Source organism: Bufo bufo, chromosome 4, assembly GCF_905171765.1.
Source record: "Bufo bufo chromosome 4, aBufBuf1.1, whole genome shotgun sequence".
Taxonomy (NCBI): Eukaryota; Metazoa; Chordata; class Amphibia; order Anura; family Bufonidae; genus Bufo; species Bufo bufo.
In genome coordinates, this window is record NC_053392.1 from 81,726,886 (window position 1) to 81,748,445 (window position 21,560).

Here is a 21,560-nt window from a genome sequence, read left to right on the forward strand (position 1 = left end):
GTGAAAAGGGCACTTTTGACCTAACAGGTGTTTCACAGAAATTAATATGTAGTGGTTGGTGAAAAGTGGATCTGTAAGCTATGCGGACTAAATCCGAGATATAAGGTGGTAAAACTACAGGGTACATCATGGATGAAATTAAATGAATACTCCATGGATGAATGGTAGATTCTGAAACAATCTTTGATGTGCAGTGAGCCAGACCGACAGGTCACGGTGTGAGCATTAGGTGGGCCGAGGTGAATACAGTTCTGGTTACTCACGGTTTTGTCGTCCCTGGGCAGGCCTGCACAAGTGTGAGAACGGCACAGGAATTCTCTGGGGCACACTCTGGTGTAAGGGACACTGGCCAGATGGTGGTTCGAGGTGCCCTTGATGGTCTGTATTAATCTGCCTATGGCAAGGTCCTTGCAGTCGTGACGCCAGTACTTTTATGGTGGTACAACCTTTACTGTAGTGTTAACTGAGGAATTGGAGACTGAGACAAGGATGGTGCAATCCAGCTTATAACTTTTACTAAACGTTGCTGCAGATAACGGTTAAAGCCAAGTATAACACAGTCTTGGTACATCCAGATATGAAATACAGTCTCCATGCATACGGGGGTAGGATATTGAAGTCCTCTTCAAGGTAAAACAGGCTCTTTGTCTTTTAAATATATGAAGCTACCGCTTCAGACTAGGCTTTTGAAGTATAAAAGTCTTAGGCTGGTATTAACTCTTGACTTATTCTAACCTGAAGTAAAGGCGGTTTTCTGAATCCTTGAACCTCTATTTCCAGTGGTTTTTCTGACAGTTGGCCTAACTGTCCTCTGGATTTAAACTGGAGGTGTGGATGCCGGAAGCTGTGTCCTACACCTAATTGCAAAGGTGCCTGGGAAGCCTTTGAGTACGGCCATTTGCTATCCTTTGACTTGAATAAAATATACTAGTCCCCTTGAATACTTGCTGTTTGCAGCTTATCACTGGTCACCCCGGAGAAGCGAGCTATAGAAGTAGATTTGTCACCTCTGGGCTGAATCTTGCAGGCTTTAACCCTGGACTGTGGGGCCAACAGGGAGAGAGCAGAGAGGCAGGAGGCCTCTCTCCAGCAGGCAGCTACATCATGGCTGCTCACTGACTAGACTTCAGGAAAGACTCTGCTGACTAGGCCTGAGCTAAGCTATATATACACTGTAACACTGCCCCATCTAGTGGAGAAACTAGTGTAGTGCGCACTAACTAGGCCCGTGTAACGGATCTTACACATAAAATCACATAGTGACATGGGAGAATATGACATGAGGTGAAGTACAGCATACAGGCATAATATATGACAATAAAACACAATAAAACTAGTTTGCGGTACCCACGATCACGAGTAGGACACTGCATATGCACAGGCCAGGTTTTTCAGGGCAGGTTTCGCAATAGTAAATGGTGTCTTTCCTTATCCCCCCTTTTGGAACACACTCTGCATCTTTTTTGGGTCCTTCCCTTCCTCGCTGTTTGGGGGACCTTATCAGGGAAATGTTGCCCTGGTACAACTCGGGCACCGTAACTTGCAGAAGTACTGGGACCCTCCATTGCTTGGTTTGGAAGAATTAGGGCCTTTTTCACCACCTCTTGAAATTGTAAGAATGTTCTTGTCTGGCCTCTAGATCTAAATACCACGTACGCATTGTACTTTGCCGTCTGTACAATGTGTACGGCCAGCTTTTTGTACCACACTTTTGTTTTTTTGTGTGGCACTGTAGGGCTTCAGAACTTGATCTGAAAGATTAACCCCTCCCATCTGCCTGTTGTAGTCCAGAATGCAGTCTGGTTTGGGGACAGTGACAGTGGTACCACGTACATGGGCAGGGAGCTGGTGTTACTGTGAATGGTGGTCAGTACAAGGACATCCCTCTTGCCCTTGTACTTAACCACCAACATGTTCTGATTGACGAGAGCACAGTTGTCTCCTTTTCCTAGTGGTTGCCCTACCAGGGATCTAGGGAGGCCTCTCTGATTTTTGCATACTGTGCCGCACGCCACAGTACCTCTGGAACTTAGTGACCGGAACAGTGGTAGACTCGTGTAGAAATTATCCACGTATAGATGGTAACCCTTATCCAGCAGTGGGTGCAGTAAGTCCCACACTTTCTTCCCACTAACTTCTAGGAGGCATTCTGGGGGTTCAATCCAGGTGTCCCTCCCTTCATAAATCCGGAACTTGAGAGTGTACCCAGAGCTACTCACAGACTTTATACAGTTTTATGCCATACTTTGCCTGTGCCTTTGCCTTTGAAAAGTAATAGGGATTCGTCTATGCAGACATTTTGTTCTGGGGTGTACACGTCTAAAAACTTTGCATTGAAGTGGTCAAGGACGGGCCTAATTTTGAACAGACAGTCAAATGTGGGGTCATTCTGGGGTGGGCAATGTGCATTATCGTTGTAATGCAAAAACTTTAGTATTGATTGGAATCGATTACGGGCCATGGCACTACTGTATATTAGAGTGTGGTACAAGACATCCGCCCCCCAATACTGATTAATCTTAGTTTTTTTTAATAACGCCCATATGCAGCAAAAGCCCCCAAAAGGTCATCATCTCTGCTGCATTTACTGGGGTCCAACCTTGGGGTTTAGCGTATGGCGTTGTGGGATTCTGGGAAATAAATTGCTGGGCGTATACATTTCTTTGGGTTACAATTAAATGTGCGCTCCGTGTGCGCTCCGTGGCCGTATTGCGGACCTCATTTGAGGATCCGCAATACACGGGCGCCATACCGTGGGCATTCCGCATCACGGATGCGGACCCATTCACTTGAGTGGGTCCGCAAATCCATAGATGCGGAACGGAAGCACGGAACGGAGTGCTTCCGTGGGGTTTCGCCCCGTACTTCCGTTCCGCAAAAAAATAGAACATGTCCTATCTTTTTGCGGAACGGGCGGATCGCGGACCCATTAAAGTGAATGGGTTTGCGATCCGCTGCGGCTGCCCCACGGTTGGTGTTCGTGCATTGCGGGCCGCAGCACAGCCACGGGGCGCACACGGACAATAATAGGACATGTTCTATTCTTTTGCGGAACGGACATACGGAAACGGAGTACCGTGTTTTTTTTTGCAGACCCATTGAAATGAATGGTTCTGCATACGGTCCGCAAAAAAATAGAACATGCTCTATTATTGTCTGCATTACAGACAAGGATAGGACTGTACTATTAGGGGCCAGCTGTTCCGTTCCGCAAAATACGGAATGCACACTGACTTCATCTGTATTATTTGCGGATCCGTTTTTTGCAGACCGTAAAATACATACGGTCGTGTGCATGAGCCCTGAGGCCTATATACAAGAGCTTATCTCCACAGGTTAGCACCAGTCACTAATTTGGACTAAAGACCCATAGAACCCCTATGAATTTTCACTAATGGTCACTAATTTACGAAGAAGGGGTTTCACAGTCGTATACTGTTAGAGCTTCTTTCACCATGATCACCATGTGTTGGCATGATCACGGACTATTATGTGCATTAATACATGAGTAGTACTGCAGTTAAATAGACCAGATCACCCTATTTTTCCTAATGTCACCCATTCCTGCACTGAAATGCAGAGTCCGGACTGCCGTGCATGCACACGAGCAGTGATGGCCAGTTCGCATTGTTCGCCCGCGAACATATGCGGGCTGCCATCTTTTCTCACAAGTCCAGGGATGCACAGGTAAGTCCTTACCTGTGCCTGTGCGTGAGCCGGTCTGAAAAGTGCGGTCAGCGGGAGCAGGCAGTTCCGAGAACAGCCACCGGGGGCCTTCATCGGGCTGTTCTCGGAACTGCCTGCTCCCGGTGACCGCATTTGTTTTCAGACCGGCTCGCGGCACAGGTAAGGGCTTACCTGTGCCTCGCCAGACTTGTGAAAAAAGATGGCAGCCCGCATATGTTCGCGGGCGAACAATGCGAACTGGCCATCACTGCACACGAGTCCTCTCAGCAGTCCATACTTTGTATTATAGTGGGGTTATGGGGGCCAGTAGGAAAAATAGGGTGATCTGGACTCTGTATCTGCAGTCCTCCTCATGTATTAATGCACATAATGGTCCATGCTGACAAACTCCCCTTAAAGTAGGAATACTGGTTAGCACCTGACCGCTTAGGGGGGGTTTGCAGGGACTGATTGGTACCCCCGCCCGTTTTTTCCTTGTTGCGTTTTGTCAGGTTCTGGCCCTCTCCCCCTGTTTATTCCCCCCACTTTTTCTTGTGATCCAGTAATCTGGATGGTCTTTAGGGGTTAATAAAATCATGCCCCGCCCCTTGCCCCTCCTTCAGTTCAGAGCTATGTGTGGGGACCGCCTACCGGCCATATATATCCTCCCCCCCCCCCCCCCCTTTCTCCAGGTTCTTCCTCTTGGTACGTGGAAGAGACCTGGTCCTGCCCTTGTGGCCTCTCAGTTGATGGAACGGTATTCAGATATATGTTCGGTTCACCTCAGGTTGGTGCATTCCCATCACCGTTCAGCTTTCCGTTCTTCTGATCCGTCAGAAGAGAGAGAGAGAAAAAAACAGGATCCTGTAAAAAAAAAACGGATCTGTTGCATCAGTTGTCATCCGTTTGAGCCATTTTTGTCTGAGATCTTTTTTTTTTTAGATGGAAACAAAAGTACTGCATGCAGATACGGATCAGAAGAACGGAACAGTGATGTGAATGCACCCTTAGGCTGAGTTCACACGAGCGTGTCCGGATAAGGTCCGGATGCGTTGCGGCAAACCTGCGCGAATAGGTATGCAATTGCAGTCAGTTTTGACTGCGATTGCGTTCCGTTCAGTTTTTATCGCGCGGGTGCAATGCGTTTTGCACGCGCGTGATAAAAAACTGACTGTGGTACCCAGACCCGAACTTTTTCACAGAAGTTCAGGTTTGGGTTCGGTGTTCTGTAGATTGTATTATTTTCCCTTATAACATGGTTATAAGGGAAAATAATAGCATTCTTAATACAGAATGCTTAGTAGTTGGTCAATTGAGGGTTAAAAAATAAAAAATAATTAACTCACCTTCTCTTGATTGCGTAGCTGCCGGTCTCTTCTTACTTTTTTAATCATGAGCTGCCGGCTAAAGGACCTGTGGTGACGTCAGATCACATGGTCCAATCACATGGTCCATCACCACGGTGATGGACCATGTGATTGGACCATGTGATGTGATGTCACCACAGGTCCTTTAGCCGGCAGCTCATGAATAAAGAAGTAAGAAGAGACCGGCAGCTACGCGATCAAGAGGAGAAGGTGAGTTAATTATTATTATTTTTTTAACCCTCAATTGACCAACTACTAAGCATTCTGTATTAAGAATGCTATTATTTTCCCTTATAACCATGTTATAAGGGAAAATAATACAGTGAATAGACTGTCATCTTAGCAACCATGCGTGAAAATCGCACCGCATCCGCACTTGATTGCGGATGCTGGCGATTTTCACTCAGCCCCATTCACTTCTATGGGGCCTGCCTTGCGTAATAAACGCACAATATAGAGCATGCTGCGATTTTCACGCAACGCACAAGTGATGCATGAAAATCACAGCTCATGTGCACAGCCCCATAGAAATGAATGGGTCCAGATTCAGTGCGGGTGCAATGCGTTCACCTCCCGCATTGCACCCGCGCAGAAATCTCGCCCGTGTGATCTCAGCCTTAGGCCCCTTTCACACGGACGAGTATTCCGCGCGGATGCGATGCGTGAGTTGAACGCATTGCACCCGCACTGAATCCGGACCCATTCATTTCTATGGGGATGTGCACATGAGCGGTGATTTTCACGCATCACTTGTGCGTTGCGTGAAAATCGCAGCATGCTCTATTTTGTGCATTTTTCACATAACGCAGGCCCCATAGAAATGAATGGGGTTGCGTGAAAATCGCAAGCATCCACAAGCAAGTGCGGATGCGGTGCGATTTTCACGCACGGTTGCTAGGAGACGATCGGGATGGAGACCCGATCATTATTATTTTCCCTTATAACAACATGGTTATAAAGGGAAAATAATAGCATTCTTACTACAGAATGCATAGTAAAATAGGGCTGGAGGGGTTAAAAAAAAATATATATATATTTACCTCACCTTAATCCACTTGCTCGCGCAGCCGGCATCTCTTCTGACTTCTTTCTTTGCTCTGTGCAGGAACAGGACTTGTGGTGACGTCACTCCAGTCATCACATGATCCATCACATGATCTTTTACCATGGTGATGGATCATGTGATGGACCATGTGATGACCGGAGTGACGTCACCACAGGTCCTGTTCCTGCACAGAGCAAAGAAAGAAGTCAGAAGAGATGCTGGCTGCGCGAGCAAGTGGATTAAGGTGAGTTAAATAATTATAATTTTTTTTTAACCCCTCCAGCGCTAGTTTACTAAGCATTCTGTATTCAGAATGCTATTATTTTCCCTTATAACCATGTTATAAGGGAAAATAATACAATCTACAGAACACCGAACCCAAACCTGAACTTCTGTGAAGAAGTTCGGGTTTGGGTACCAAACATGCGCGATTTTTCTCACGCGAGTGCAAAACGCATTACAATGTTTTGCACTCGCGCGGAAAAATCGCGCATGTTCCCGCAACGTACCCGCACATTTTCCCGCAACGCCTGTCTGAAAGAGGCCTTAGGCCTTTTTCACACGAGCGTGACGGATTGTCTCCGGATGCGTTCAGTGAAACTCGCACCATTTTGCAAGCAAGTTCAGTCAGCTTTGTCTGCGATTGCGTTCAGTTTTTTTCCGTGCGGGTGCAATCCGTTTTGATGCGTTTTTCACGCGCGTGATAAAAAAACTGAAGATTTACAAACAACGTCTCCTAGCAACCATCGGTGAAAAACGCATTGCATCCGCACTGGCTTCCAGATGCGATGCGTTTTTCACTGAAGCTCCATTCACTTCTATGGGGCCAGAGCTGTGCGAAAAACGCAGAATATAGAACATGCTGCGTTTTTCACGCAACGCAGAACTGATGCATGAAAATCACCGCTCATCTGAACAGCCCCATTGAAATGAATGGGTCCGGATTCAGTGCGGGTGCAATGCGTTCACCTACCGCATTGCACCCACGCGGAAATCTCGCCCGTGTGAACGCAGCCTTAGGCCCCTTTCACACGAGCATGACGGATTAGGTCCGGATGCGTTCAGGGTGCGTTCAGTGAAACTCGCACTATTTTGCAAGCAAGTTCAGTCAGTTTTGTCTGCGATTGCGTTCAGTTGTTCAGTTTTTTCCGTGCGGGTGCAATGCGTTTTGATGCGTTTTTCACGCGCGTGATAAAAAACTGAAGGTTTACAAACATCATCTCTTAGCAACCATCAGTGAAAAACGCATCGCACCCGCACTTGCTTGCGGATGCCATGTGTTTTTCACGCAGCCCCATTCACTTCTATGGGGCCAGGGCTGCGTGAAAAACGCAGAATATAGAACATGCTGCGATTTTCACGCAACGCAGAACTGATGCGTGAAAATCACTGCTCGTGTACACAGACCCATTGAAATGAATTGGTCAGGATTCAGTGCGGGTGCTATGCATTCACGTCACGCATTGCACCCGCGCGGAAAACTCGCTCGTGTGAAAGGGACCTTTAAACATTTGCTCAGTGCAGATCTCAGCAGGAAGAGCCTTGTGAGAGCAACCGCACATGTGCCGCGGTGCAAGCAAGAGAATTCAGGACCAAGCTTCTGAATAGTGCAGGATGCCTGCACATGTAAGGCACTTTCACACTAGCAATAATAATTTACCGGCTATTGGATCAGTCATCGGGTCTCAATACCGGAAAAAAAAAAAAGTGCTCCAAAATGCAATTCTGTTCTCATACTGGCAGAGAACAACATGTTAGCGGTTTCGCTTTCCGTCCTGGGATGCGTCAAGACCCACAATGCAAGTAAATTGGGCGGATCCGTTTTCTCTGACACAATAGAAACGGATCCGTCTCCCATTGACTTTCAATGGAGTTCATGACGGATCCTTTCTTGGCTATGTTACAGATAATAGAACGGATCCGTTCATAACGGATGCAGACGGTTGTATTATCAGTGACGGAGATGTTTGTTGATTAACCCTGCCGGCTCCAGCACAAAAACGCTAGTGTGGAAGAAGTAGCCTAAAAAACAGGCTCATGAGGAGAATGGCGGATGTGGGGGGACAGGTCAGGTGAGCTGGTACTTTGAGGGGCTAACCCCCCCCCCCCCCCCCCCCCCCCCCCCTCCTTCAATTGCTCCATTTATCTCATTTTTTATAAGAATAAATGGAAAGATTTTGATGCAACCATACATCTGATGGCAGCAATAGGGGTTATCCGAGAGTATAAAAAGCCCCCCCATACTTACCTCGCTCCCCGCTCGTTGCGCCGCTCCTGATCCCTGTACTGCCGCAGCTGCTTCTCCCCTTGCGTGGATGAAAACATCGCGGGTGATGCTAGGAAGGATCGTCCCCGTCCCCGCCTGCCATTGGCTGCTCCCGTCCCCGACACCGGATGTTTTCATCCACGCACGGGGAGAAGCAGCAGCGGTGTTGCGGGGACCAGGAGCGGTGCAGGGATTGGGGAGCGAGGTAAGTATATTCAGTGTGGGGGTCCGGCAAATGGGGGGGCTTTTTATACTCTCAGATAATTATGGTGACTTATGGATGAGCGAATCCACTTTGGATGGCACATCACTTCGTTGCAATACTGCATGGAGATCCCTCTCCGTACAGTATTAGAATGTGAGGGCCCACCAGAGCGATTAGCTTGGGGGACTCATGGGGGCAATGACCCCCTTATTTTATGGCAGTTACTAGGCAATTTGTGTTCTCTGCCCCCCCCCCCCCCCTTCTTTCTCTTTTCAGCTCTTATTTTTCAGGTAAATTTACCTCATGAGGTGAAACAGATTGGAGCTGGTTTTTGTTTATGTTGGAGATTCTGTATGGCAACTGAAGAGGAGCTTCTAATTGGTTGCTACCCTGTTGCTGGGGGAGATTTCCAGCCCTGTGATTTGTACCCTTTATATTCCCAGGTTCGCCGCTACCTCAGGGCAGTCGTCGCGGATCTGGACAGCGCCCTCCCTCCCTCCCTTTATTTTGTGCTACCTGTCGCTGTGCTTTATTAGAGGGGCTGTATCGCTCAGCTGATGCTGAGTGGATCTTGGTCTATATGGATGGTTTTAAATTGGTATTTATTGGTATGGTTTATGGTTTTAATTATTAATTAATTTATTAAATTATTTATTGGTTTTAATTTTGGTTACCCTTAATAAAGCACTTCGGCCATTTCTATTCCATTAAGAAAAATGTTGTCAGTGTTTTTATTTATCTTGATCATAATATGGTCGAGTAGAGTGGTGTCATTTGCCTCCATGTATTGGCTCCGATAAGCCGAAGTTATTACTTTGCAAAGTCTCGCGAGACTTTGCGTAATAACTTCAGAAATTGATTTAGGGTCCATTCACACGTCCGTTTTTTCTTTCCTGATCTGTTCCGTTTTTTCTGGAACAGATCTGGACCAGATCTGGACCCATTCATTTTCAATGGGTCCTGGAAAAAAACGGACAGAACAATGTGTGCTGTCCGTTTCCGTTGTTCCGTTCCGCATGTCCGTTTAAATATAAAACATGTCCTATTCTTTTCCTGAAAAATCGGATCCTGGTACAATACAAAGTCAATGGATCCGCAAAAAACGGATTACATACGGATGTCATTCCGTATGTCATCCGTTTTATACGGAATCCGTTCCTGGAAATAACATTTAAATTTTTTTTTATTTTTTTTTTAAAGAAATCCAAACAACTTTATTTGCTTATTGAAATTTATACATGTTTCCGTTTTTTGCGGATCCGCAAAAAACGGATGACATACGGATGACATACGGAAACATTTTCAGGAACAACGGATCCGCAAAAAAAACGGACAGAAAATCGGATTATAGAAAAATACTGACGTGTGAATGTAGCCTTATACTGTAAAAAAAACATTTCCCAAACCCGGGTTCAGTTCTAAGGTACCACTTGGAACCGAACCCGAGTTCGGGAAATGTTTTTTTACAGTATAAATCAATTTCTTAAGTTATTATGCAAAATCTCGCGAGACTTTGCGAAGTGATAACTTCAGCTCATCAGAGCCAAACCATTTTAATACTGTTCGGAGCGCTCGTTCCGTACAGTACTGGAACTAAGTTTTATGCGAATCGACTTCGGATGTTTCATCTGAAGTCGATTAGTTCATGCCTAATTCTAATACTGTATGGAGACTGATCTCCGTGCAATATTATTCCAGAGTTTTGAACGATGCGACTTCGGATGAAGCATCCAAAGCTCGCTTCGCTCAACGCTAGAGATTAGATCTAAGAAAGCTCCATGCTACACCATGAGAAAGGGACTGACTGAGCATGCTCTGAGGAGCTGTGAGTGATGATGTAATGGTGTGGGCGGGGAAGTATCAGAGGCAGAGCGGCAGTACTGGGAGCCTTGTCACTGCTGACACCCCCACAACCAGGAAGAGCTGGCTGCATGGGAGACGTGAGGAGAGCTCCGCTGTGCATGCATCAAGGTGCTCATGTAGCTTTAGTCTACCATATAATAAGCTACTGCAGTGTTGTTTTTTTATTTTCATAGACCCGGAAAACCCCTTTAACAATATCAATAATTTAATTCACTTTTAATGGGGGCATGTCGCTAGGATATGCTCCCATTGTCTGATCGGTGCGGAGAGAGTGGTGGCCAGAGGACCACTGGTTCCGGCCACTTCCAAGCGCTCTCCCCAAGCAACTGAATGGGAGCGCACCGTGCTTGCGCGGCCACCGCTCCCATTCATTTCTATGGGGCCGACGGAAATAGCTGAGCCAGCTGCGCATGCGCAGTGCGCCCTCCACTACCTTTCCCTGGTCCGTTCTCAGTGTAGGTGTGTGTCCCAGAGATGGGACCCGCACCTATCAGACAATCAGGGCACATCCTAGCGATATGCCCCCATTGTCTGTGATGGGAAGACCCCAGTGTTTTGGTCAGTGATTGTGAGCCAAAAACAGGATTGGAGCCTCCACAGACCTGAGGTATAAGGGAAAGATCTGCACCTGGTTTGGGTTCAAAGTCACTGACCGAACACTGACATGTGGATGAGGCTTTATAGAGGGAGCTCACCTCACTTTCATGAAGGCTCTATGGCCTCTTTCACACGAGCGTGACGGATTAGGTCCGGATGCGTTCAGGGTGCGTTCAGTGAAACTCGCACCATTTTGCAAGCAAGTTCAGTCATTTTTGTCTGCGATTGCGTTCAGTTTTTTCCACGGGGTTGCAATGCGTTTTTCACTGAAGCCCCATTCACTTCTATGGGGCCAGGGCTGCGTGAAAAACGCAGAATATAGAACATGCTGCGATTTTCACGCAACGCAGAACTGATGCGTGAAAAACAACGCTCATGTACACAGACCCATTGAAATGAATGGGTCAGGATTCAGTACGGGTGCTATGCGTTCACGTCACGCATTGCACCTGCACGGAAAACTCGCTCGTGTGAAAGGGGCCTGTGGCTGCCACTATTAGGGGGCACTAGAGTTACTGTTATGAGGTTGTTGTAGGAAAAGGTATTATGGGGGCACTGTGGCTGTCATTATTAGGTGGTAGTAGAGCACAATGGTTGTCACTGGTATTGGTGCACTGTGGCTGTCACTTTTAGGGGGTACTGTAGTTGTCACTGTTATAGTGTTGTGGCTGGCAACATTATGGGGGTACTGTGGCTGTGACAGTTATGGGGGAGCTGTATATACCAATGTCATAAGTCCTCTGGGGCTGTCATTATTGCGGGGGTAGTGTCACGGTTATGGGGGCACTGTGATGTCATGGTGATGGGAAGTTGGCTGTTGAGGTAATAGTGTTGTGGCTGTCAGTATTATGGGGGCACTGTCCTTGCTACTGTTATGGGGAGACTGTCACTGTTAGGGTTAATGCACACGACTGTATGTATTTAGTGGTACAAAAAAAAAAACGGATGACATCAGTGTTGCATCCATTTTTTTTGCAGATCCATTGTAACAATGCCTGTCCTTGTCCGCAAAACGGGCAAGAATGGGACAGTTCTGTCTTTTTTGCAGAACGGACATGGAATGCCTACGGAGTAATTTACATTTTGAAATGAATGGTTCCGCACACGGGCTGCAAAAAAAGGGGACGGACAAAAAATACGTTTATGTGCATGAGCCCTCATGAGGATGCTGTATGTATCAATGTCATAGTAGTGCAGGGGGTACAGTACAGAAATGTCGACGTTCACATTTTCCTCCTAATATTTCTCAAAAAGCCTCCAAAATTGTAAGTAAATGCCGCCTGTATGACGGATCAGTAGCTGTGAGACTTCCCAGACTAACAGCCCCCCAGTAATAATGGGTTAAGTATGGCTGAGAAATACGCCCCATCGCCTTCTCGCCATGGAGCGCAGCCTGCTTGTACTCATCACAACGGGTCTAAATAAAGTTAAGTAACAACGTCGGCCATTGCTAGGACGCAGGGTAGAGGACGCCTCTGTACAGAAGATGAGTGGCCGGCGGTCCAAGGAACCAATCGGGAAGCTGCGAGGGCCTGTTGACGTCACTGGCCGGGAAGCAGTTGTACGGACGGTGGAGGTGTCCGGGTAGCAGGCGGTGTGGTCTAGCAGCTCCGCATTTATCTATACCTTAGTATGCTGGTGGCGTGGGTACTACAACACCCAGCATCCTGCCCTCTACTGATCTGCTCAGGCCCATGGGGTGACCTATCTCCTGCCAGTATTTAGGTAGGTTACCATGTAGCAGAGCAACCAGTGACCTCTATATACTGACTTCATACATGTATTATCGATGTATGTTTCTCATGGCAACACTGCGCGGAGGGGGGGAGTCACTGATTGGCCACCATAATCACATGATATCACTAGAGCACCATCTCGTCATGTGACCAGAGGCAGCTGCTAGAGCAGCGGTCAGCATCAACCTCCAGTTGGTGTGAAACTACAACCCCCAGCAGCTATTTCATGCTGGGAGTTGTAGTTTTCCAACAGCTGGGATGTGGGAGGTAGCTCTAGAGTCGGAGCTCCTTGGGCAAATTATACACCCCTGTAAATCACAGTTTGATTTGATGAGGGCCCCATAGCTGACCCCCTCCAAATATATATCCAAGTATATGTCATTCCCACTATGGGAAAATAGCCGAAGGTGGAGTCTGACCCACCTAGCCGCTTTCCTGGCCGTTCAACACAAGAAACATGTCACTGCTGCTACAGTGTAGAAACCATACTGTAACGAGGGATGCCCCTTGTAGTTCCTGCCTGGCTGTGACCACTGCCCGCCTCTCAGTATTGTTCTCACCGTATCCCCCTCCCCAGATGGCTTAAAGAGCTTAGTGCGTCCTCCTTGCTGGGTGATAATGCAAACAGACTTATCGCCTGCCATGATAACCCACCTGCCTGTCTCTCTGCATCAGCCGGCCAGACGACAGCACTCCTCCTCCACCACGGACTTCACTTACTGACAGGTAAGGGGGAGTAAGTAGTGGGCCTCTCTGCTGTGGTATGGGGTCTACAGCTTGTGGTTCTGCAGCCGATGTGAGACTACAACTCCCAGCAGTATCCCTGTATTGCAGAAGTCCTCAGAAAGTCACCTCTGACACCTTGCGAGGTGGTTCCCCGTGGACCCTGGTCATTTCCGGATCACGAAGGAAGTTCTGAATGAAATGTGAGGGTTGTTTTTGGATCATCAGACGGTGGTAGAGAAGACCTTTGTTGTAATTTGAATTTCCTCTATATAAAAAGGGTATTCCGGTAATAAAGTGCCACCTACCTATAGGATAGATAAGTGTCTGATTGGTGGGGGTCCAACCACTAAGGCCACCTCAGATTGGGGGACCATCATGTGAATGGAACCAGCGGTTGAGCGTGCTTAGGACTGATGGAGATAGCAGAGTACAGCGCTCAGCTGTCTGTATCAGTGCCATGGACTGAATCAAATGGACTCTGTTCCGTTCAAACAGGGAACAAGAGACCCCCATTCTGGCCATCCTAGTAATTGGACCCCCACCGATCAGACACTTATCTTCTATCCTATGGACAGGTGATAATTTATTATTGGAATACCCCTGTAATACCGAAGACATTTGATAGGTGATGATTTACCACTGAAATACCCCTTTAAAGGGGTTTTCAAGAGGGGAAAAGTTTTGGTAAAGTGGTTAAAAAAAAATCTATATTCTCTGATACGCTGTAGCTTCTGTTCCAATGCTTATCAGGTCCCCATTGGTCTCTCCTATGTCCGGTCTTGACATGGTGCTGCGGCCAGTGATCGGCTTGATCGGTCATCTCCTGCCATTTCCTGTATGATGAGACCTGACCAGGAAGTGGGGACCAGGTAAGAGTACGTTTAGCCTTTCATTTACCAGATCCGGTTGGTGCGGCAGAGAACAGCCTGCCGGAGTTCACTGGATCCAGCCTAGCCGCATATTGCAGTTCACTGCAAGATCCCATTGACTATGACGGAACCCGGCTTTTGCATGCAATGGTTTTTGTCTAGCCGAAAAAACAGAAAAGCAGCCGGATCCCATTATAGTCAATGGGGTCCGGCAGTGAACATCAGTATCCAGCAAGGCTTGATCCAGTGAATACAAATGTGAACCTACCCTAAGCTTCAGAATGGCAGAGGGAGGGGGATCAGTGAGGGTATCCATTCTTTTTGAAAATGTTGCCCTGCTGGACACCGCCAGTTAAAGGACATAGAGTTGTAACTATGGCGCTGGGATCTTTCTTCCGGCACGGTACCTCAAAGGGGTTGTGTCATCTTAGACAATTGGAGCATATCACTAGGACCTACGCCTATCTCGTTAATGGAGCTGGCAAAGTCCTAGAGGGACTCTATGTGTAGATATTTCCTTTGGTCCCTTAGAAATGAATAGGAGCGCTGGCTGTACAAGTGCGGTGCACTCCCATTAGTTTCTATGGGGATTCCGAAAATAGTCGAGCCTCGGCTATTTTCGGCAGCCACCTACTTTGCCGGCCTCGTGTTAGGCTTTATTTTAGAGATAGGTGCGGATCCCACCTCTAGGCCCCAAACCTATCCGACAATAGGGGCATATCCTAGAGATATGTCCCCATTGTATGTGATGGGAATACCCCTTTAATTCCTCCGCCCTTCTACGAATCAACTGTACCAAGGAATGGACGGAATATTGTTCTGTTTAGGAGCTTATCCCAAATTAGCCCCCAGATGTCCCACTCACATGGAGGTACAGCAAACATAAATCAAAAAGTTTTAGATGATAGTTTTTATTTAATATTTTTCTCTTCCACCGTCGTGTGAGTAATCAGCTTTGTATGTATGGATGTCTCCTCACCTGAGTCCCCCGGGTAGACGTGTCGTTTTAAATGCATTTGGTGACAGTAATGACCTCAGCTCTTCACTAATAGTAGGAGTAGCAGCACCGTGACACGCTTCTCTTTTCTGACTCCTCTAAGCTGCCACTAAGTCATATGCCCCGTTCAGAGTGTGCGTTACTTAGTGCGGCCATTGCAAAAATGATCTGTCTTTGTGCATTCCTAGGGGAGCAAGTGATCCACGTCATCATGAAACTTTGAAAGGTGAGGCTTAGAAAGTGCTGACGTGTCATCTGGACATAGCGACCACACGTTATACTAGTAATGAGCTGGAATGTATGTTTGGAGGACAGACAGCAGCCCTGTATCCTTCCCCCACAGAGACGTAAAGAAGTTGTGAAGGTCTGTACCTGTATAGTGTGTGGACACCTGACATCTCGCCTCGATGAGACATCCCATTCTGAAGCAGTGGAGTCTGTCTCCTTTTGCAGCCTCAACTCTATTGAGAAGAGTTTTCACACGATTTTGGAAGCTGTCTGTGGGAATGTGTGAGGTCAGGGGCTGATGCTGGGGGAGAAGATCTGAACCATCCAATTCTGAAAGTCATTAGATGAGTTGAGGTTGGGGCTCTTATCAGCCACACAGATTCCTTCAATCCAACTCATCTCTGCATGTCCAGGAGGACTCAGGGGGGCAGTCCTCCTGGAACAGGAAAGAACCTTCTGGAAAGATGTTGTCACCGAGCTGGAGACATACAGCTGTCAAAAATTTCTGCCAATCTGATGGATAAATCTGGGTTTGGCGCTATTGTAATACATAGTACTACTGTAAAATTTGGTGGATGAGGAGGATTTGGTAAGGGGCTGTTTTTCGGGGTAAGGCCTCTTATTTCCAGTGAATGGTATTTTATATTGATAATATATCCTCCGATATCTGCCACTGTAGTAGAGCGATAGTGGCAGATAGGTTATCCACCAGGGTGGAGCATTAGTTTTGTAGTGTGTTATTAAATTTATTTTTTTTCGATCCACAGATGTCCTGCCCCAAAAAAACATGGAATTAGGAAAGGGTAAACTTCTCAGAAGTGGCCTCAACGCCTTGTACCAAGCCATACATCCGATACACGGCTTAGCCTGGACAGATGGCAAACAGGTTATTCTAACAGCCTTGGACCTTCATAATGAAGACCCCAAGTTTGGCAACTCCGTAGTGATTGGGCAATTTGAACACGTTCACGGCCTCTTCTGGGGTACAGCTAATGCCAATGACCTACCCGCTCTCCTGGCCGTTCAACACAAGAAACATGTCACTGTCTGGCAGCTGTATTACAACAGTTCAGAGAAAAACAAGTTGGTGGTTTCTCAGACTTGCGAAGTCGGGGACCCCCTGCCCGTTCTACCGCAGGGCTGCGTGTGGCATCCAAACAAAGACATCTTGGTTATTTTAACCAAACGCGATGTGTCTGTCTTGTATTCCGTGCGCTCGGACAATTCTAGTGTTAAGGCGGACATTAAAAGCACAGGGGTTGTCCATTGCGCTTGCTGGACCGAGGATGGAAGTCGATTGGTTGTTGCCATCAGTAGCGCACTTTACTCCTATATTTGGGACGAGAAGCACAAAATGTTAAACCCCTGTACTTTTTGCCCTATATTTGATGTCGGTGGATACATTTGTGCAATTGAATCAACAGTTGACTCTCAGGTGGCTGTTGCAACCGAGCTTCCCCTAGACAGATTATGTGCATTGAATGCCGGAATTGCATTCGACGTTCCAGCAACCTCCCAAATAACTCCCTCCGCCCAACCAGCCTTGCTGCTCATGGATGAAGAATTCTCTCTAGATGTGGGGCGAAAATCAACTGATTCTGGCACTACCATCTCCACAGATTCCCCAGTTACTTCCCCTGGGACTGTTGACCTAACACATATTATGATTAACCACTCGAAATCTGACCCGAGCCCACTTCTTAACTTGAAACTCAAGGACTACATAACAGGAAGTGGTCAAGACTCCTCACATCTGATCCTTGTGACCTTCGAGAAGAAAGTGACGTCCACTCGGAAAGTTAGCATCCCAGGTATTCTAGTCCCGGACATCTTGGCATTTGATCCTGGTGCACATATCGTTGCCGTCGCTTCGAACACGTGTAGCCACGTTCTAGTTTATTCGTTGACTTCTACAAACATGCCCAATATTCAGCAAATCCAACTGGAGAAGAATGAGCGGCCTAAAGGCTTGTACTTCCTGACAGATAAGATGTTGCTAGTGTTGGTTGGGAGGCAGAAGACGTGTGACCCAGCGTTTCTCCCTTCTTCTAGCTCTGATAAATACATCATCCGTTTGATGGTGAAGGAGGTTATGTTTGATGAAGACTCTGAGATTCCGAGTGCGCACTCGAGCTTCGACTCTTCAGCTATATTACATGGGAGGAAGAAGTATGTGGACTCGTACAAATATGAGCAGTCTCCTGCTTGTCGTGAACTTTTGATCCCAGGAAGTTCCTCGGGACGTCCATCTTCAAGTAAAAAGCGACTCGTAGAAGAGATTCGAAGCTATAACTGCGATCAAAGCTCAACGTCCAGCGCTAGTGACTTTGAGGAGAAAAAGACTACAATGACTTTGCACCACTTAGACGTCGAACCGAAAAATAGGTCTGTAATACTAGGTTTAGAGACACATCGTAAACCTTCCAGCAGACCAACATCTCCAAAACTGCAATCCCAGGCGTGCAACAACCTGACAAGGAACACCACTGCTGTCCCGGACCATGATTTCCTTCATGTGTCCCGGAATCTGGAGCGACTTTGCTGCAACATGTCCAATTTACAGCAACGCCTATCCGATCTAACAGAAATGGCGCAAAACGGAAGGAAGTCTTATCTGTCCTATGCATCCTCTAGAGATCCTCCATATGTTACCATCATATGCCAGGTATTTCACTTGATTCGAACTTAAAGGGGTTATCTGCAATATTATTATTTTTTTTATGTATTTCTTAATGGTTCCCTCCTTCATGTGATTAAGCACTTTAACAGTGATAATGTAGAAAATATTACTACCGGGCCAGAGCTGTGCTCCCCGATGTAATTAGGTTGCAGGCAGTACATTCGTCAAGTGATCCTAGCCTGGTTACAATCCACAATGTACGTGGGTTGCGCCTGCACTGTGAGCAGTCTGACTGGACAGGAGCAACCTAGTAGGCCCGGTAGTAATATTTTCAGCATTATCACTGTTAAAGTGCTGAATCACATGAAGGGCGACGGCATTAAAAAAATAATAATAATTGCGGATAACCCTTTTAGTGAATCTTAGCCTTTTAAGACCATGTTTTCGGGTTCAAAATTCTGTTTTGTGAAATCTTTGACAGTCCAATCTTTTATACTGCGCTCCAAATCCCCTGTATAGTCATACATTTAGAGGCAATCTGTCACCACATACATCCATAGTAATCCACGTGTCAAATGTGTACAGGTCCTTTATTTAAAGGCTGTTTCCCCCATCCTGGTTGGTGCCACATTCCTGAGATATCCATGATTTTTTGGATGCAAGGATTAGCTGCTTGGTGCAACGAGGGCGTCACCAGCCCTTATCGCTGCCCCCCCAGATTTGAGTGACGGGGTCAGACAGGGGAGATGTTATGTCGCTGGGCCCTTGTGTTGCGAAAGGGCAGCCTGATAGCGAGCCAGGGGCTTAAGTTTTCTGATTCTACACAGCATGCGCCAATGACCAAAGAGCCGGCACATGTGAGAGCACATGGCCAGACGAAATCTACTTCTCCCTGCTTGGCCCTGTCACTCAAATCTTGGGGTGGTGGGCAGCATTAAGGAATGTTGCTTTCAGTGTGACGAGGTGCAATGGTGACGCCCTCATTGCACCAAGCAAATATTAGAATATCACAAAATCACAGATTTGTGAGCAATGTGGTCATCGATCAGGATGGAGGAAACAGTAATTTACACCAGAACTCTGTTGATTCCTAGCCATTGTAGGTTTCACGCAGACCTCCCGAGATGTGTCAAAATCAAGAGGTTGGCCCATCTCGCACTATGGTGGCATATCGCTAAGGATATCTTCAGGCGTGTAAAATCTCATACACTTACTGGTAGTGTGCAAAACACTGCAGATTTGCGGCATGAAAATTCTTGAAAGCAAATCCGCAGCTGATTCAGTCACGTGTGAACCCAGCCTTAGGCCCTATTCACACGACCATATGGCTGCCGTGCCTGTGTTGCCGGCCGCAAACAGTGGTTCCACAATACACGGGCTACGGGCATGTGAACTCTGTGCTGCGGTTCGGACGCATTGTCTTGAATGGGTCTGTGATCCGCAATATACGGCAAAGTATACTCAAAAGATAGGACATGTCCTGTCTTTTGCTGTATCTTGCAGATCGCGGACCCGTTCAAGTCAATAGGTTTGCACCGCATTGCGAAGCTTCACCACGGCTGGTGCCTGTGTTTTGCGGACAGCTATTTGCAGTCGGCAGCGCGGGCATGGCGGCCATACGGTCGTGTGAATAGACCCCTAAAGTCATTGCAGAAGACAGTTGAGAGTAGGAGGTGGTCTGGTGGCCTAGGTAACTATATGATGTTGAAAACCTCCCCAGCAAAATGAATCCACTGAATGGGGTTCTATTGCAAGTTCTCTGCATAGCGGGTTGTCAGGAGCACCACTGTGTAGGTGAAAGAGGAACATAAAGAGCATCTTGTCAGCATGGTCAGCCCTATAATATAGCCTGGTTGGGGTTGATCATGTTGGTAAAAACGATACCCTGGTTATGTATCTCTTTGGGTCCCATTCCCCAGAAATTTATGTTTTTTACTGATATGTTACTGAGGCTAACTGAGCACCGTGGGACTGGCTAGAGCCCTCGGAGCACCAAGTTAGTAACACCGCTACAGCTTTAGTCCCTCCTTCCGTTTCCCTGGATTTACAGGGCTTGATAACATGTCCAAACAGCACAGATTCCAATAGTGCAAGTGCTGAACCCCCGTCTTCTCGCACATGCTTCCGTGTCTCCTCTCGTCTTGCTCTGGCAAACTCCGACTTGCCATGTCTTACGTGTGCGGCCAATAAAGGGGTTGGCTCATCTCATCGCATTGATAGCATATCGCAAGCATACACCCTCAATGTTAGAAAGGAGCGGGCCCCACCCTCTGTGCTCTACAAAGTAAAGGAGAGCCCACGCACAAGCGCACCCTCCGTATTCACCACTTTGGGTGTTCTGAAAATAGCTGAACGCGCTCGCTCTGCCATTATGGAACTCCAATAGCCATTAATGGAGAGCACGCCCCGTTCTGGAGATAGTAGCAGGTCCCATAGGTCTGGGACACACTCCTTTCTAAAATTGATGGCTTAAGCACTATGGCGACAGGTATACCCTGAGCAAATCGCTGGTTCACTTCCTTGAAATGGCCCTGTGATTTTTGCTAACATCTGTATTGAGCGGCTCCAGCACCAATCTTGATATCCATGAGTTCCTGGCACTGCCCCTGGTTCTGATTGCTTTCTTAATTTTTCATGGCATTATTTAGATTTTAGAACAATCCTGAAATCTTGCAGTTCTGACTCTGACTAAATCAGCCTCGCACTTGGCTGACACTTCCTGTTCTGTAGAGACAACAGAAGTGCTTGATTTTTTTGTTATCCTATATCCAACCCACATATACTGGATGCATACACATGTAAGGCTCCTTTCACATCACCGTTTCTCCTTTCCGTTCTCCGGCTCCGTTGAGGAGCATGAGAACGGAAAGGACGGATTCTGCAGATAGCTGAGACCTAACTGAGCGTAACAGAGCCTAAAGACTGCATAGACTATAATGGGGTCCGTTCGGTGTCCGCTTAGAAACATGATTTTTGAACGGAGACGAAATGCAGGACTCCGCAAAATTATCAATTCTGTAATTCCTTTTTTTTTTTTTTTACGGCGTTTACCATAGGGGAGAATTTACGTGATATTTATGTAATCCGGGTCATTACGGACGTGGCAATACCAAACATATGGGGGAGATTTTTTTTTTGCTATTTTTTTTCATTGAAAATTATATTTTCAATGGGAAAAAAAGCTTATTTTTTAATGGAATTTTTTTTATTTAATGAAAGTGTATTTTTTTTTCTTTTTTTTACCACTTAATAGTCCCACAAGGGGACTATAACAGACAGTATTTTGATTGCTTTTACAATGCAATGCACTATCCCAATAGTGCATTGTATTTTAATTGCAATTCTATTCTGACATTGACCAGCAGGCTGCGCCAG

At 46.8% G+C, this 21,560-nt stretch overlaps 1 protein-coding gene across 9 annotated transcripts in view; it reads left to right on the forward strand.

Annotated features, from left to right (window-relative positions):
• The first annotated feature begins 228 nt into the window (after nucleotides 1-228).
• LOC120997383 (WD repeat and coiled-coil-containing protein-like) overlaps nucleotides 229-21,560 on the forward strand; it is a 33,476-nt gene continuing 12,144 nt past the window's right edge. The window contains exons 1-4 of one of the 9 annotated variants that reach the window (XM_040427449.1): nucleotides 12,774-13,471; nucleotides 13,580-13,671; nucleotides 14,222-14,340; nucleotides 16,333-18,230. In XM_040427449.1, coding sequence (XP_040283383.1) covers nucleotides 16,353-18,230 — 1,878 coding nt within the window. In that variant the 5' untranslated portion in view covers nucleotides 12,774-13,471; nucleotides 13,580-13,671; nucleotides 14,222-14,340; nucleotides 16,333-16,352. Of the gene's footprint in view, nucleotides 240-10,436; nucleotides 10,521-12,773; nucleotides 13,672-14,221; nucleotides 14,341-14,947; nucleotides 18,231-21,560 lie in introns of those variants that run through there. The other 8 variants (XM_040427445.1, XM_040427451.1, XM_040427448.1 and 5 more) reach the window with 8 other exon arrangements.